This window comes from Coloeus monedula (assembly GCF_965178545.1).
Source record: "Coloeus monedula genome assembly, chromosome: 5".
NCBI lineage: Eukaryota > Metazoa > Chordata > Aves > Passeriformes > Corvidae > Coloeus > Coloeus monedula.
In genome coordinates this window covers 57,949,679-57,968,033 of record NC_138785.1, presented here as the reverse complement: position 1 = coordinate 57,968,033, position 18,355 = coordinate 57,949,679, and the positions used below count along the sequence as shown (strand labels likewise).

At 38.7% G+C, this 18,355-nt stretch overlaps 1 protein-coding gene across 3 annotated transcripts in view; it reads right to left on the bottom strand.

Annotated features, from left to right (window-relative positions):
- The window catches only part of KCNIP4 (potassium voltage-gated channel interacting protein 4), a gene marked incomplete at both ends in the record, with an annotated part of 401,165 nt that extends 383,703 nt beyond the window's left edge, over positions 1–17,462 (bottom strand). For all 3 annotated transcript variants that reach the window (XM_082281889.1, XM_082281888.1, XM_082281893.1), the window contains one exon: positions 17,402–17,462. In XM_082281889.1, coding sequence (XP_082138015.1) covers positions 17,402–17,462 — 61 coding nt within the window. The remainder of the gene's footprint in view (positions 1–17,401) is intronic.
- Between the last annotated feature and the right edge of the window lie 893 nt (positions 17,463–18,355).

The window sequence follows — 18,355 nt, the reverse complement described above, 5'->3', positions numbered from 1 at the left end:
CATCAAGCAGCACCACAGAGCTCTCTGCTGCATAATACAGCACATTCCAAGAACCTGGGGCTTGCCAGCTTGGGGAGAAGCTGTTTTCTGATAGTCTGTTATCTACAGGAAGCCTGGTCAGTAAATGCCAATTTGCTTTCCTAGTGTGCAAGGGTATGAACATTCATAACATAGTTACACAGTTCTTATGTCCAAAAAAAAAAAAAAAAAAAATCAGTGAAAAAGAGGAAGCATTTTGAGTTTAATTCATATCAAAAAAAAAAAAAAAAAAAAAAAAAACAAAAAAAAAAAAAACCAAACACATGGATACTTATGGTGGTCAATTTAGTCCAACTTTTTTAGCCAAAAGGTAGTATCAGATTAGCAGATATAATATAGGTAGAGGGCATGTACTAAAAAGCTCAAGCATAGTAGTTGCAGTATTTCCTGAAAGTTCTTTATGTGGTTTTAATTCTTATACTATTTGGTGGTTTATATGTTTTATTATATGGAAATTCTAATTTTCATTTTTGAAAATTAAGGATTTTTTTTTATATTCACTTTGAAAAATATGGGGGAGTTTAATAAGTAAATTGTTGATTGAACTGACTAAATAGATATCTTCTCTCTACTAAAATAACTGGTATAGTACTGACAAGTTCTAATAGATTATATTTTCAGCACAGAAAGTTACTTTGATGAAATGTCCCACTGGAGTCTTTTGTATAAGACATGTAGGCCTGAAGACATTCATTAAAGTCTGTCTTGCCCTCAGAACTGTTAGAGAGCTAATGTGCCCGTCAGAACTATCTCAGTGTTAAACTTCTTTTAAACTCCCATGAGTTTTCAAAACCTAATAGATGATTTTCCTATGTGTGCCTTCAACACAAAATATAATCTGATAATCAAAATTTTAAAGTTTTAAAAGGTTGGGGTTTTGTCTGTCTGTGTTGTGGCTTTTTTTGCTTAATTTTCACCATGTAAGAAATGCTTGTAAAGCAGGTTAAGTTGACATTGTGTTTTAAGAATGAACAAGTACTGTGTAAGACCATTCTTGTTTAACAAGAAGAGTCCTGAAAAGCACAAACATTTCAGTTCATGCTTTTGCCTCAAGTACTTAAATGTGTTTTTCATTAACACAATAGTTTTTAGTCATAAAGTTTAAGAACTAAAGTTTCACTCTTCCATCAGCATAAAAAAAAAAAAAAAAAAACAACAAAATAAAACAAAACAAAAAACCAACCATAATTGTGATATCAGTATCCCACCTAGCACTAAGGACAAAACTCCATGTTAGGTGAAAATCTCCTATATTTTCAAATAAAGATGAAGAGTAAAATGTTCCGGTTTATACTATGAGACAATCACCAAATATTTCTCTTTATAAAAGAGGCTAATATTGACCTGAGCTCAGCTGAGCAGCGCCCTGTGTTCAGCAAATAACTGCAAAATTCTTTGACTCCACTGGAGACATTTTCTCTATACGAGTTAATGCACAGTCTTACAGCATCTGCTCTGACTGCACTTCTTAAGTGGGTCATTATGTAATATCTAGACGAGGCTGCTGTGGGCTATAACACATAAGGAACTTTCAGAACCACTTAAGGTGAAAAATGTGAAAGAACTCCAGAACCCCTAACCCAGTTTATGTTTTCCCTGAGAAAAGATGACAGCTTAGTACATATCCCAGACTTAGGCTTGGAAAAATTCTGCAAAACCCAGTATCTTTATTTTACCCCACACTAGTATTTTTATTTTTCTGCACAGTTCTTTTAGGGATACTATAGATGTAAAACAGTGTCAAGTACCATACACACCAATACAATGAAACAGTAAATTCAATTATTTTTGATTCCTTTCATGATCTACATGCAGATCTAACATTTTCACACTAATGGCTCAAATTTCCAGCCATTAATGCTCACTTAGGCTTCTGAAGGCTCTTCACAAAAACAGATGACTAACAAGGTTGAACAGACAGATCTAAAGCTCTAAAGAAATGGCAAAAGGATCAGATCCTATTTTAAAGCATACAAAATTAGCAAGATTTTTAACAGAAAATTATACTGACACAACAGTTCATCCTCAAAAATTAGTTTCAGAAAGATCACGGCAATAATACGCAATACTTGAGTGCTTACATCTTGGAGTACATATTAAAGAAAACTGGGAGTTTTGGCGTGTCTATGCAGTGCTCTGAGAACTGAGTTACTTATCTCTGACCATCTGAACTCTGAACATAACTTCCAACCCATGAATTACTGGTTAAGTGCACCTTACACTGCAGAAACACCCTTTCAATTTAATATGCAACTGCAGTCTTCCCTGACATTTGCTTAAAAATATTCAACGAGTTTTCTCTTCTCTTCAGTAAGAATCATCCCTAAAATAATTTCTATATACAAAACTGTGCAGTGAAATATAAGCAAAGACAAAAAATACAAAGGAAATCCCAAAAGCATCCCAAGAAATTTATTTACAATTAATGTACACTTTAAAAAAGTGTTGTCCACTTCAGTCCCAGCATCATACAATAGTTGAGGTGGGAGGTGCCTTCAGAGGTCACCTGGTTTCACCTTCCTTATTCAAGCAGGGTCACCTAAAGCAGGTTTGCCCAGAACCATCTGAAGATGGCTTTAGAATATCTCCAAGGAGGGAGATTCCACAATGTCCATGGGTAACTTATGCCCAGTGTTCAGTCACACCCACACTCCTTTGTTCAGAAAACCCCCTGTGTTTCAGCTTGTGCCCATTGCCTCTGCTCTTGTCACTGGGCACCACTGAAAAGAGTCTGACTTCACCCTCTTTGCTCCCTCCCTTCAGGTATTAATTTACATTGATGACATTTTCCCTAAGTCTTCTTTTCTCCAGGCCAAACAATCCCAGGCCTTTCCTCATAGACAGATGATCCAGTCCATTCATCAACTCTGTGGACCTTTGGTGGATTCTCTCCAGCATGTCCATGTCTCCTTTGTACTGGTGAGCCCAGAACTGGACACAGGACTCCCTCCTGCTGTGGCCTCACCAGTGCTGAATGGAAACTTTCAACAACTTTCAAGCTTCAAGAAATTACCATTAATAATTTCTATCTTTACCTTCCATTATGGAAAGCCTTTCCCTTATACAATTCTGGGGAAAATAAACCTGTGTGATTTTTCACAACTGAATATGGGAGATAAGTCTTCATGTATTTGAGATTTCAAAACATTTTTCACAGTAGGCTGAGAAAGCACTCACATGAACTAAGAATAAATCTGGTAGTGACATTATCTTTGAAATTATTTCATTCAGAAGCAATTTAGCAATGTTTAGAAGAAGTATAATCACTCTGAATGTAAATTTGATTCCTTAACACAGAAAGAAATTATGAGGTGTAGTTATTCAGCACAAAAATATGGCAAATATAAAATTAAGTTAATTTGGCTTTGTGGCTATTTCTATGGCAAACAGTGCTAGTATTAGACTTCAAAGCCAGGGTGTGCAAGGAAAACCCTCCCCAATGCATATGTTCAAACTCTAAAAGTACTTTAAAACAGTTTTGAAACATTCAACAAGTTGTATTTTTGCCCACTATTTTAAAAGTTTCAAATCCAGTGCCATAACAAACTAATGTAATTTAGAAAAATAGCCAACCTTCATGCAGCGTTATACTCTTTACAGTGCTATTGACCTAATTTTCTTTCTCAGTTTTTACTGATCTTTTATATTCTCTCTGGACAAGCAATTGCATCCTGAAACACAGAAATTACAAGAAGTTACCTGGGTGTGTTGCATCATGCTGCAGAACTGTCTGCAAAGAGCCAATCTAAGACACTGTATTTACCAAGACCAGCACTGAAACTCCAGCACACATGTATTCTGCTTTTAAAATCTCTGATGTTTATTTTTGACACAGTAATACATTTTCCTATTGAAGAAGGCATCTCGCTGATGGCAGTTCTGTAATACGTTCTGCACATGTGCTGTTCCAGTCACAACCAAACAAGCAGCCTGAATACACACAATAAGAATTAATTGCAAATTGTCAATCAGGCAAGTGATAGCAGCTATCAGAAAATGAGAAGCAGCTTCGGCATAATGATGTGTATGCTTGATGATGGTGATTAGATGTTAAGAAAATCTCTGACAGAAAATTTGGTCCTAGAAAGACACAATTTTGGGGGTATTAATATAGTAAATCCTAAAATAAGTAGGCCTAATCTTGAAAAAAACATCCCTAAAATATTAGCATGATCCCTTAGTATGTCTCCATTAATTCCCTGAGATAGAAAGGATCGTATTTGAATTCTGCCAGAGATGGAAATGTGCAAACAAGCTCACACAACTTCTGGACCCCAAAGAATGGGAAAGCTCCCAGAGTTCTGCCTGACATGTGGACCTATTAGCTTTTCCATTCAGATCAGGAACGTGTTTTCAGAAGTCACCTAATGGATCTCATCATGGAATGCTCTTGGAATACACAGATTATTTTAGGTGAAACTAAGTGGGAAGATGTGTTCCAGAAGCTCACAATGAACTACAAATATTAGCAGGCATTTAGTCAATTGAACTGGAATTCTAGAATTAGTCTGAAGTGGAACTCTGTAATAATTTTTATTCATTATTACTCAAACAGTTTCTCCCTGTTGTTCCGAGCTACTGTTTCCCATATTTAGTCATGGCCCAAATGCCTAGAATGACAAAGTAACAATTTTTCCCACAAGACTTCTCAATTTCATTTCTCTATCACTTACAAATTATTCTTCAAGACTTCACAAAGTGTCCAGTAATTTAAGGCAATTCAGACAATTTAAGACAATTCTGATCAAAAAGCACTGTGATCCTATCATCCAAAAAGAATGTCGTTCTCTCCATCACAGTACTATCAAAGGTACATTATTACAGGCTTAATAGTTTCATAAAGGACCAATGAGTAGACTAATAAAAAGTTATACAGAAACAGACACAACAAATAGAACTCACTGCACACTTTATTTCCAGCTAAGGTCAACTGTCTAACAAAATGGTTCTGAAGGAAAAGGGCAGTGCTAGAATGATATACTTGCAGAACATTTAAAATAAAATTCAGAGGGAGAATAAATGATGTGAAGATGAAGACACACAATGCATAAAATAGATTAGTGTGATGGATGTTAACAAAGTAACTGTCGATCAAAACACTGTAAGTTGACAAAGTATAAAGAAAAGAAGATGATGTTATATATTCATATAAAAATCAAGTGTAACATTTTCCCAGCAAAGCCAAAGCAAGGAATGCTGATTGGTATAAAGCCAGAGCACCAGCTCCCTGCCTCCAGAGGACTGCCTGATAAAAGCCTCTGCCTGGGCTCGTTAATACAGCTTTATCACATCTCACAACTGAAGTCAAACACACTGTTTAATTTATTAACATCCACAGACCAGCTATCACAGAAGTCTCCTGGAGCTACAGGCTTAAAGAACCATATCCCTAAACTATCAGACTATAAAAATGAATTTGGGAAAGACAGATAATAAATCCTCTATGGTCATTTGCATGCAAGTGCCATTCTAATGGTGGTTTTAATCAGGCAGTGGGCAAAAGTTAAATACTTTTGGAGTATGCACACCAAAAATTATAACTAGAAAAGCTTAAGCTGGTATAAAAGTTAAAATATATGACATCTTCTTGATTAAACCCTCCTAGACACACCAGCCTTGAAAAATGAGAGAAGAATGAGCACAACCTATTTTATCATTATAATAGCATTTAGTAAAGACACTCATAAAAGCGGAGGCACATCTTATCAAGTGTGAGATGGTACAGCACTGATAAAAATAATCTGAATAAGAAGTGCTTGAAACTTCAAAAGCTTTGCTATTGCCTGTGACATTGACTTTTCATGTTAAAAAATTGTTTAAAGTAACTGTCTTCAGTTTTTATTTATGGAAGAGAGAAATAAGAAGTTCATGCTACATATCAAATGCTCAAGAGATAAAATATTCTTAGAAAAGATAGAGTTCATAAAAGGGTCACTGACAAAGTTTTCTTTCTGAAGATCCAAATGCAATAAATAGCTGGAAAGCAGTGCAAGTTAAAGCTGTGCTTCTTCATTTGTTTGGAATATTTGTTCACATCATAAAAGAGACAAATTCTGGAGACCCTTGAGAATCCATGCAGTCTTCCATCAAGCTTCCCATAGTGATAAGGGAAAGCTGATGGTTGTTATTTCTTGACAATGATTCCTGCCTCATCCCAAATTCTTGAGAGCTGATTCATACAAAGAGTTGTGCACTGCAAGGGCGTAACTTACTCCCAACACGAACTGGGAGCAGCTGATCTCATCTCCGTGGAAGCAGTAACTTCTACAGAGCTCTTGTAGCATGGGAAGAATTACCATCAACAGGGGTAAACTGTAATCTCTCCTTTGTGACAGACAGATAAGTTGAAATCTTTACACTACTTTTAGTTTTCCGATTTTGAGCACTGTAGTCACTAAGCTTCCAACAAGTTTGCAAGTTAGAAGATAAAAAGCAACACTCCAAAACTAGCTATCATTTGTAAAGGATAATTTAGAAGACATCAAATAAATTTCCAGAGAAATTATCCATCTTGTTAAAACAGAATGGAGAAAAACTATTTAGGTGACAACTGTGTATCTGGGAAGTCTGTCACTGCTGAACATGTTAAATCACAAGTTGAGGATGGTGGAAGGCTGCTGTGGAAGGGACAGCAGTTCAGACTTGAAACTATAAACAAGACAAAAATCTAAGACATACCAAAGAAGGATTTTGTCCTATTCAGTGCTATAAAATCTTGGCTATGTATTTCATCCATTTTGAGTACCAAGCTTTACATTTAAGAAGATTTACAACTTTAGGACTAGGAAACAGATTGTATCAGGAAAGATAAATTCTAGAATAGATTAACCAGCAATGTCATAAAGCATCCAGTAGTGGTGAATTTTAAGTACCTTAAGCAAAAAGCCATCTGAACCATATGAATTTTTGATCCTACCTTGGGGAATCAGGACAAATAGGAAGATTTCTCAACTCCTCTTCCAAAATATTTTTCTGTGATTCCATGGGTTTTTATTGCTTTTATCTCAAAAGTATAAATGAAATCCAATGTAATAGAATTTTTGAGCTGGATTTTGTATCAGGCTTTTGCCCTGAGCAGGCGGTATGTATTACACACAGTTGTATGCAGTCAGCCTGGTTAGTCACTGTCTGCCTAGCATCCAGAGACAAATATAAACATGTAAAATTGACTGAGTATATGTCTATTTATTTTGTCCTCAGCCAAAAAATTCACAACTTTTTCAGTGGTGGGCTTTTTTTCTTATAATACAAGTTTTCAAAGGAAGATATTACACAAAAATCTCAGCTTTCCTTGAGGAAGTTTTGTTTCCCAGAAAGCAAATAATTAACTGACTCTTAAAAGCTGCAGTTTTGGTGATTTGAATTAGAAATACTCTCTATTATTTTGACTAGGTAAACGGGCTCTCTTTTGATATCTCTATTTGTTTCTCATATTCTCACATTCTTTCACATTATATTAGCATCATAAGATTACATTAGCATTAGAAGGTGTATTGTCAGTATATTTGGGTATCCTTTACAGCTCCAGTTTTGGCTTATGAAATTATGGACTACGCAGGAAGAGACAAAAGCTTTGCTTCTTCCCTTCTCTGTAAGAGGTTTCAGAATTTGAAGGACTAAAGTCAACTGTTCAAACACTTGACTAAAGACACTGTTCAAAGGCACAGCAAGTGTCTTTCTTAAGTATAACAGGATGATCCTCAGTTGCAAACACTGCACTGTACTGCAGTTGCTGCAAGATCAGGTTTTCAATCATAATGAAACAGGCACTAATGGATCCAGAAGATCTGTATTAATTGCTTAAGTGCAAGGTGCATTTAATCAATACATATCCTTCTTGGAACATAAAATATTGTGTGTTATTGCAACAAGAAACTGTCTAATGAACTGTGTGTTCACTTTTGCATACTCATTTATTCTGACATTACACCTGCAGAATGGAAAGTATACCATCTCCACAGTCAGCACTGTGAGTTGCCACTTTCCAAATAGTGGTTTGATAATGCCATCAACTTTTTCTTGTTCATTTTCATGGAGAAATTACTCACTTAACTGACAGCATTTCTGTACATATTCTTTTGTGAAGAGGCTTACATGAAAACACACTATTAATGCTTTGGGCTCTTGAAAGGAAAAGAAAAATAAACCAAAAAAGGTGCCTACTTTCTTCTGAATTCCTTAATTGAAAAAACCCTAACAGATTATCAGCCTAGTAGTAATTTAAGTGCTGTTGATTAAAGTGACTGTTGATAAAACACTACTTAATAAGTCATTAGAAATTTACTGACACCTTTTACATAGTTTTACTATCTAAACAGGCCAAAATATTCTTACTTTTGCATTTCTAAGTATAGGCAGTCACTTTTGAATTCTGGCAAAGTAAAACATACAGCTAAATTATTAGTAGAGACTTGGTTTTTTTAGTACAACGTGGGATTTTAGCTGAACACCTCCCATCTCTTCAGGATCAAAAAAAGTTACTGATTCTCAAGAAGTTTGGGGTGGCTCAAAGACTTTAGATACAGGAGGAGATCTTTGTAAGTCTATATTGAAACAGAATTGCTTTATTCTATTTAAGCATAGGAAAATTAGCTGAATACAAACAAAAGGTGTCACTGACACAAATATTTTCATGAGTCAAAATAACGTCTAAAGATTGTTCAACCCTGCAAGTTAAGCAATTAAGCAAGGTATGTAAGTCTGTCTAATTTTAAGTCCTGCTAGTTCATATTTTATTAAAGATTTAATGTACGGGGAGAAACTTGACAGCAGGTGTGCCATGTAAAGAACTATGCCACTATACCCCCAGTCATGTCTGTTTCCTCTCCACTTTAACCTCCACTTGCTATTTTTCCTCCAGTCTGTCAGAATTCTGTTTTATAAAACATGCATTAGAGACTACTGGCTCCACCGATGCATCACCTACCCTCCTCCCCTTTGAGTGACAATCAACCAACCAAGAAAGAAGCATGTAAACCAAAAATAACATCCCTCTGAGGAAAAAGATTATGCAAAAAAGGTCAGAAAGTGCTCATTTAGCTGAGGGATTCACATGTGCTTCCAAGTGACAAATAGGCAGAAGCAGGAGTCATTACATGAGAGAGTTGGAGGTGTCAATCTCCTGCAAAGAGGTTTGTTGTCATCATCATATCAAAGAAGGCAGAAAGGGCAACACCTATCACCTGTCTAACCTAACCTGTCTACCAAACTCATCCTGCTATTTGACCTCCTCTTTTCCATCTACCAGGCAGAGAAGGCTGGAAGCAACAGCTTTGAAGCAAACAACATAGTGAGTAGATAGATCCTAGACACAGAGGCACTTCTCTCATTTACCGAGTTCTGGAAGGCAGGCTGGGAAGATAATACACAATGTGGCATATTCCAAAAAAAAAAAGGAACTGGGAAACCACACTTCATCACCACCACAAAAATCAAAGAATGATGCAATATATAAAGTAGACCTAGTTACTGAAACAATAGCATGAAAATCTCTGTATTTTAATCATACTGCACTTCCTCACAACTTGCATAACTACTGTGTTTATTTATTTTTTTTCTTAGACATCTTGGATTTGGTAGACTGGCTGTGCAGAAATCAGGGCAGCACCTAAGAGCATGTATATGTCAATTACAGCACCTTTTTAACAATAACAACAAACTTTAATGTGTACTTGTTTCAGCAGGTGAATGCTGCCAGCACACAATACCCTGAACAGTCTAGGTTTATCTTTCTTTAGTGATAGCATTGCAACAGGTGATACTCTTTATAATGTCACATCAGAAAATACAATAACTTCAAATGTCTATAAATCAACACGAAAAATAATACACGGAATAGAAAGAGTGAATCATAAGATATGCAGTGTACAATTCACTTACTGAGCATTGGAATATAAGTCAATAGTCAGAATGATTAAGGACATCTGGGTATCCCCTGGTTAAAACCAGCTACACTGTCAAAATCTATGGTGATCAGAGGAAACACCTATCATACTGCTACCACAATGCAATGAAGCAAAACACGAATCTATGGTTGCATATCCTTGATTTACATCTGTTACGTTGCTTCAATGGACTATTCTTTAGGATTTTTCTACTACTTATTTTAAAATAAACAGGATTCAATTATCTCTGTCTAAAGGTAACAGAATAGCAGATCCAGATCCCAGAGTCCACTTGCTCAGATACCACTGAAGCCACACACATAAAAGGCATTTCTTGATCTTTGTCCTCTCCTTTCTTTTAACCACTCAGGTAGGGACTGTAATCCCACAGTGTACTTTTCATTCTCCCACCAACTCTCTGCCCTGGGAAACCACATGCACGCAGACAGGGATGTTCCTGCCAGCAACTGGTCTAGCTGTGAGTGTGGGCAGGGGCTTTCCCTGATCCATCTCAGTTCCCGGACAAGGAGGGAGCACCCGCTGCTGCAAAATGCCAAGGAGTGGTTGGTGCAACATTTTTTGGTTTAGAGCGTGCCAAAGCGTCTTAAAAAAGGTCAATCTTTCTCGAGTGTTCTTTGAAACTAAGAGCTGCAACATTCATGCAAAAAAAAAAAAAAAAAAAGACATTCTAGTAGTACTGGTCCGGGTATTCCGAAAATGTTATTATCTCTACATATTATAAAATTCCAAACATCAATGTTCAGGTGCAATAGTGCTTGTATCTGACAGATATTATATAATTTGACTTTCAAAAGATCATCAAGTTGCATCATGTATGCAAGTTAAAATTTAAAAAAAAACCAAACCAACTTTTTTTCTCTTTTTCAACTTACTGCAAGTGTTTTGGATAAATCTTTTCTTTATATGATGTTTCTCTTTTGGCACAAAGTTGTTTTTCAATGTGTTTTTATTATAACATGCACTGTAATATCATTAAAATTTCTAAATCAAATAACTACATTTAATTCTAAAAATCCTTATTCATTGCAGTTATTCCCACTGGTATCAAAGGGTTTAGGAATAGTCACAATAATCAAATTACTTACTGTGATGATACACTGTTCTGGTCATTCCTACTGTGAAGAACCAGACCATCATCACACTTTATGGCTACTGTTTACCTTTCTAATAAATCCTAAATGTTTCTTCTGGATTATTAACAAAAGCTTGATTCAAAAACTAAGATTTTCTCTACTAAATCCTAATAACTACAGCAATATTCATAATATATCGCTCTGGAGATACTGAGAGGTAACTGAAAATTGTGAAAACAAGTAAACTTTATCAGTAAAGTTGGGGGGCTTTTTCCCTGTCATTAAAATAGCAAACCCTTTCTTACTGACTGCATGAAATAGAGCAACCACCTTGAAGTCTGTGTCTTAGGACATTCAAAGCCTTTAAGTTGGAATAATTCTTTTTATGCTGTCACCATTTAGCCACTTTGTGGCATATGGGTATATGTGCTGTGTAGTGCTAGGCATTTAACTGTGCTAGAGGATTATGCATTATCTGGTGAAAAACACCTGGTAGAAAAACAAACATATTATCTCCTATAGTAAAACCCAAACATTTAAATGCACCATTTTTATTAACAGGGCAAAACATTTTTATCTTAAAATTCGCTATTATCATGCCTTCCACCTGTAGTTAATTTCTCCAGTGGACACAAAAGCATCTATGACTTTCATACCACTGTTTGTTTTGCTGCAGTATAAATTATAAACATACAAGAGGGGATTGCAACTATAAAGTGTATCTCTAAAGAAATTTCTTTTATAGGTGAAAAAGAATATAAAAGAGAAACACTATATTTATTTTCAGACCTCTGACAGAGCTCCTTTTAATATCATATTAAGTCTCTGCTGGGCTGCCAGAAATAAAACACAGTATGAGCTCAGATCTACAGCTTTTATTCTGTGTTTGGGTTTATTCTTAGAGGCGAATGGATTCAATATATTTTCAACCCAACCATATATTTTAAACTGCTGCCAGTTTATAGCTGTCTACAGATCTCCCAAATTCATAGAAGTAAATCTAGAGCCCAACCTCCTCCGCTGATGCTTGCATGAAGGTGATAACACTGAAATTATCTCTCCTATAGAGTGTGAGAATGAAAAATGATGAGGAAAAAAAAAATCAAACCATAATCTATATGATCTGATATGATGACTTCTGTAATACAATTACAAACTAATAATTAAGAACATCACAGAATAATTGGATTCCATGCTTTCCATAGTTCTATAGGCTCCAAAACACATACATTTCATACACTTTTGCTTACACTCTTCCACATTCTACCTGGTGTACTCAGTGGGAAATCCAGACCAAATACTACTTAGCCATCAAAGCAATGGAAAGCAAAGCCTTTAGCAGAGCAACCTGGATTCTGAAAGGAAAATTTCTATCAAAAAAACTGTCTATGTCAAAGTGTTGTCCATTTACTTTTGATGCAGCCATACATTACAGTTCAGGCCCAACATTATAGAGATAAACCATCCCATTAACCACCTCCACCTGCACTGCCACACTGTGCTCCAAGTAATGAAGGGTTGGTATCTGCACTCCTTATGTCCCAGAATAGGCCCAAGACTATTAATTGAAGTGTGTGCTAACGAAGGGAATCCTAACGCTATATCAACTACAACTACTGAAATACAGATTTGGCTCCTTGACTTCCAAGCCCACGAACATTTGCTAATGTTTTCTCTCTCATCTCAAGTAGGAGTAATGGCCTCTGCTCATAGGAAACAATAAATGGCCAGCACTTGTTTGGCAAGGAAGAGTTCATATACAGTCTATTTTGGTACCTGAAATAAAGAGAGGACAAGCAAAATTGAGGAGGGGGATGGGGAGAAGATAGTAGGACAGCCTGGCAGGAATGCACATATCTAGGAAATAGTGAAGCAATCAGGCATTGTATTTTTAGATACTTCTTTTTCAAGTGCCAAAGATTCCGAATAAATCACAATGACAAACTGAGAGCCTGAGATGGGATAGATTACAGCTGAATGCTGCACAGATCAAATATTCAGCTCCAACCCAAAGCAGAAGTCCTAAGTGCTTATCTGATACACTGTAAAAGCTTTCCATGACACACACCAGCTACTCCTTTGATGGCTACAACTTACTGCTAGATACCATATCTGCCTCTATATGTTTTAAAATGTCTAAAACCACCTGGTAAGCATAAGTTCCCTAAGCCAAGTATACCTGAAATCTTTCCAGATGTTCAGTTATTTATATATCAACTCTCCGACCATAGGTAGTAACCTTGAAAGACAGAATAATGAATAAGAAATCTGTATTTTGTGAAAATTGGTATTTACATGATGTAAAATTTATATTGATGGAAAGCCAGGGTATTTTCAGCATTCATGTCAAATTCTGTAACAGAATTTTGCATATAATTACTTCTTTACACTCATTGAACAGAGGAACCGGAGATAGAGGCAGAACTCAAATTTTATACAGAGGCTTATGCTGCAGTCAGTTCTCTCAAGCATCAGTTATTTCCTCCACCCTGCAAGAGTAGAACGTATATTTTACACTTAAAATATTTTTATCTCCTTGCATGTCCACTATACATATACATCCTTTATTAGATCATGAGTCCATTTAATTTATTCCTTCCCTTGTGTATTTGCAGATTTCACAGAAAAAGCATTGCATGTGGAAGCATCACTTCTAGCACAGTCTAGACAAGATGGCCCAGCACCCTGTCCATCTGAATCTTAAAAGTGTCCAATGATGAAGAGTGTCTGGAGACAACAGATCATTATTAAATACAGTGACGTTGACTCCTGACTGACACAAATCAAAGCTTTCACGCTGATATGAATATTGGTGCAAATCACTTGGAAAGTCACTACCTGCTTTTCATCGTGTCAGATGAATCCCAACTGAGATATAAAGAAATTGGTCCAATACATACCACTAACACATAATAAATTTTATCTCAACGCATGAGATACAAAATCTGTTTCCTCCTCTCCCTCCTCCCACCTCTTCTTTTTTTTCCTGTAATTGTTTCCCAGTATATTTTTTACCACTTTCTTACTTTTTCCCTAGTATCCCTTTTCCTAAATTCCTATTTTCAGCTTATTCAATATGTAATTTTTTGTCCTTTTAGCACTATTTCCTTTGTCTTCTAAGAATGCCCCAAGCAACAAGAGCAAGTCATTCATTAAAAGCAAAAGTGAGCACTAGTGCACAAGGATCTCTCAGAGGTATGGCAGAGAATATTTTAACTCTAAGTAAACTTAAAGTTGGATAAACACTGCTTAATAATACTATTTGGTCCATTGTGGTCCTTCTGCCCACAATGTAGAAATTACTGCCTCTTTCCTAACATGAATTTGTGACTGCCTTGTCTAAGAAGCAAAAACCTTCAACACTTGCCATGAATGACACCATGGCTTTTGTAAATATTTCCATTTTTTGAGTAAGCGTGGTCATACTGGTCAGCACAATCCCCATTCTGAATTCATCACACCCTAAAGCAAAGCAACCAGTTGCTGTGGTAATGTCTTATTCATATCAGTATTCCCAAAAGCTTAAGTTTGTCCTAGATATTGAACCCACAGGACACTTTGTGATTAAACTTGTTCTTACCCATACAAACTTTTACTGATAATCTCCCTCTGCTCTTCTCATTTTGCCATGACACTGCATGCCTTTACCCAGTAGCAGATGAGTTTTGGCTATGACTAGAACAAATGCAGCTTTCTGATAGATAAAACATTGATTAAGACAGTTTCATGAGGCAGAGGGATGAAACAGTTCATTGTTACAATGGCTCAGTATTCCACAGAGGACACATTCTGTTACTTCAAGAGCTCTCAGTGGTGTTAATTGACATTAATTTGAATGCCCTTGAATCAGAAGATGCCCTGCAAGGTGAAAGATTAAATGTAAGGAGATGATCAGCTTAAGGCAGCCACTACCTGTTAAAATGTACAAAATGTTGCCTTTGTCATTAATAGTTTTCATCATTCAAGCTGCCTGCGCGTTATTTCGGCTTTATTTCACTTGGAAAAATGAAATTGAGAAAGAGTCACACTTTTGTTGGTTTCATTTTCTGACTCTCATGCACTAACATCAAATCCCTGTAACAACTCTTCTGCAGGCATTACCATTTAAAAATAACCAATGTTTGAAGCTATGATTCTATTTGAAGAGAATTAATGAGAGAAAAATCCACCTGCCTTGTTAAAAATCCAACAGACAGGTACACTCAGAAATGCTGATGGCCCTGAAAATGAGTTGAACGTTTAAGAGCCTGAAGGGAGACAGCTAGAAAAGTGGAAAGGAAAGTTTAGACGAAAAAGGGCCAAAATTGTGGGAAGATAAAAATAAATGGGCCCTCTCACAGAAGGACAAAGCCCAGAGGAGTGAAGCTAGACACTAGTTAGCTTCACATCACATCACATCACATTGGTGATGAGATATGTTGAGTATTGTGTGTCATTCTCCAAAAGAAAGGAGGTATTTCTTTTTAGCTCTGTCATTTTTATCTTTCCACATTCTTTTTCTGGCATAAAAACTTATTTTTGAGAAACATTTTGCCTACAGTAAGTCATGTTTCAGTCAGATTTTGCTTCGTATTCTAAGGGAGTGCAAAAGTGTATCTTACTTCTTCTCACCATTACAAGCTTAAAGTGAATTAAAGCTGTCATTAATTTTTAAAAGCTACTAGGCATGCATATCAAGAGAACCAAAACAGAAAACACATCTAATAGAGGGCTCAACTGAAGACAATTTCCATAAAAATATCATCTGGGTATTTCATATTACTTGCATGGTATGGATTCAGATCATATGTCCCGAATTTTTCTATAGACACTTTCCTCTTACTGCAAACTATACCTGTAAGAAAATACTTTAAGCTTTAAACCCTCTTTATGCTTCAATACCTACATTAGTGATCCATAAACCAAATAATTCCTCAACAGGAGCCGTGCAAATCCACTGTGTCAAAATCACAACCTCAGGTTTTTTTAGCCTGAACAGTCCTGCATGGTGGTTGCACAGGTAGCCAAGAGCCTGCTCAGTGTTTGTCACTGATGATATATGTGTTATGGAAAAACAATTTGACTTTCGGACCTCTAACAGACTAGAGCTAGAAGGCTGACAGCGGTATGTAGAGGGAAAAGCCTAAATTATAACTTGGGGGGGGGGGGGGGGTTGGATCTGAAAAGTAGTGAGAAGTATCACAACACCACTTTGGTGGCCGTGTCCCTTGTTGGATAATCATGACTCCACATTTTTTTCCCAAAACTTTAATGAACTGCAAAGATGGATTTACAGTCGAGCTGATAGCACAGTCAAATACAAGAGTTCCCTATCCCCAACACAAAGGATCTGGTATCCTATGTGAAAGGCTACACATCCTAAAACATTAAAAAAGCTAGGACATTAGGAAAAGAGAAAAACCATGTAGAATCCAACAGAGAACACATGGCTGTGAACCTCTTCTAGGAAGCAAAAGATTTATTCTGAAACATTAGAAATCAAGCAAATGGGGGGATTGCACTGTGTCTTTCAAACAACTTGTTGGTAAGACTACTATTCTACACTGGCATCACAGTTTATGAGAAATCTAGCTGCACAGCAAGAAACATCTTTTCTAAGAAAAGAAGTTTCCCCTGGTTTTGACTGCCTGTTTTGCAAAGTTTTTCATTAACTGTCCAACCATCCTCTGCTTACCCAGCTGGCTTGAGCTGAACACCTTTCTCAGCAACATCCTCTTACACACACTGCAGCCAAGAAGCTTCATTTTTAAATAACTGAGGAAAAAACTCTTAACACTCCAGGAGTCACAATCACTGTGGAGGATAGCAAAGCATGCTTTTCTTCTCCCTAAAATGCAAGTTATCCTGTAGCCTTTCTCAGGTGAATGCACAACAGCAATTTGAGATACGGAGAAAAGAAAGGCACTTCTGGCTTACCAGAAGTGAGTCTCCATCAAACAGTTGTCACTTAGGCACCAGAGAGGTACAATGGAGACCACAGCAGGGAGGTGTAAGGGGGACTGACCAAAATTATCTCCTGGGAGGTGGTAACTAGAGAAGGTATACCCTGGAGGTTCATACCCAGCCCCAAGTCATTTCAGCAAAGGCAAAAGTACCAGTTAGGTCAAAGCAGGCATCTTAGGGCGGGATACGGGAAGCCCTGAACGCTTCTTAGCCCGAGATCCCAGGCTTTAAGCGTTTGCTTACTGTCCCCATAGACACACACACACACACACACATTTGCCCACGACTACACGGGTGCGTTCACCCCTCGCAAGCGGGCAGGCAGCTCCCCCCTCCCCGCCCCATGCCAAGTTGCCAGACTTGCTGCTCAAAGGAGAGGGGACGAGACCCCAGATTAACTCAGAGAAGCAGCCTCGCGTCCCCGCGCTGCCCGCGTCCTACCGCCTGTGGAGCTGGCCTCCTCCAGCTGCGCCGAGATGCTCTCCACTCTCCTCACGTCCATGCTGGGAGGCGCCCGGAGCCGCGGCGGGAACGCGCGGCAGCACCGCCGCGCCGGGGCCGCGGAGCCGGAGCGGAGCAGGAGCGGGGCTGGGAGCGGCGGAGCGGAGCGGGAGCGGGAACGGGGCTGGGAGCGGCGGAGCGGAGCGGGAGCGGGAACGGGAGCGGGGCTGGGAGCGGGGCTGGGAGCGGCAGAGCGGAGCGGGAACGGGAGCGGGGCTGGGAGCGGCGGAGCGGGGCTGGGAGCGGCGGAGCGGAGCGGAGCGGGAGCGGGGCCCCGCCTCGGCGGCGGCGCCTCCCCCGCCACCCGCGCGGCGCGGGGCGGGCTCGGCGCGGGGCTCCGGGGGCCGCGACCCCTTCCCTGCCGGGAGAGCGAGGGCGAGGGCTCGATCGCCTGCCCCGCCGGGATGCCCCGGGGCCGCTGCCGCCGCGGGGCCGAGCCGGCACCTGCGCCCCGAACCGGCCCGGGAGCGGGGCGGCCGCGGGGACAGCCCAGAGGCAGAGTCCGGCAGGGCCGGGCCGCCCTCCCGCTCTGCTGCGCGGCCGCACACAGGTGGTTCCCGCATCACCTGTTAGCCTCAGGCTGCCCGGGACACGGACCGGCACTGAGCACAGGGGAGCTCTCATCGCAGCTGCGCTCCTCGAACACCCCTGTCAGGCTAGCACAGGCTGGGAGCACTCCCTAAGCCCCAGGGTATATTTTGGAAGGGATTGGAAAGGGCATTTTAAGACACCTTCATAACACCTCTAATTTATAAAAGCCTACTATGACACATGACATACCATTAGAAAATGCTTCAATAATGGTAGTTCTCCCAGTTCAATTTTAACACAGTTATTTTTTCAGTCTTTACAATTTCTTCCATTCCTGCACGAATAATGACGTGCCTCAGAAAT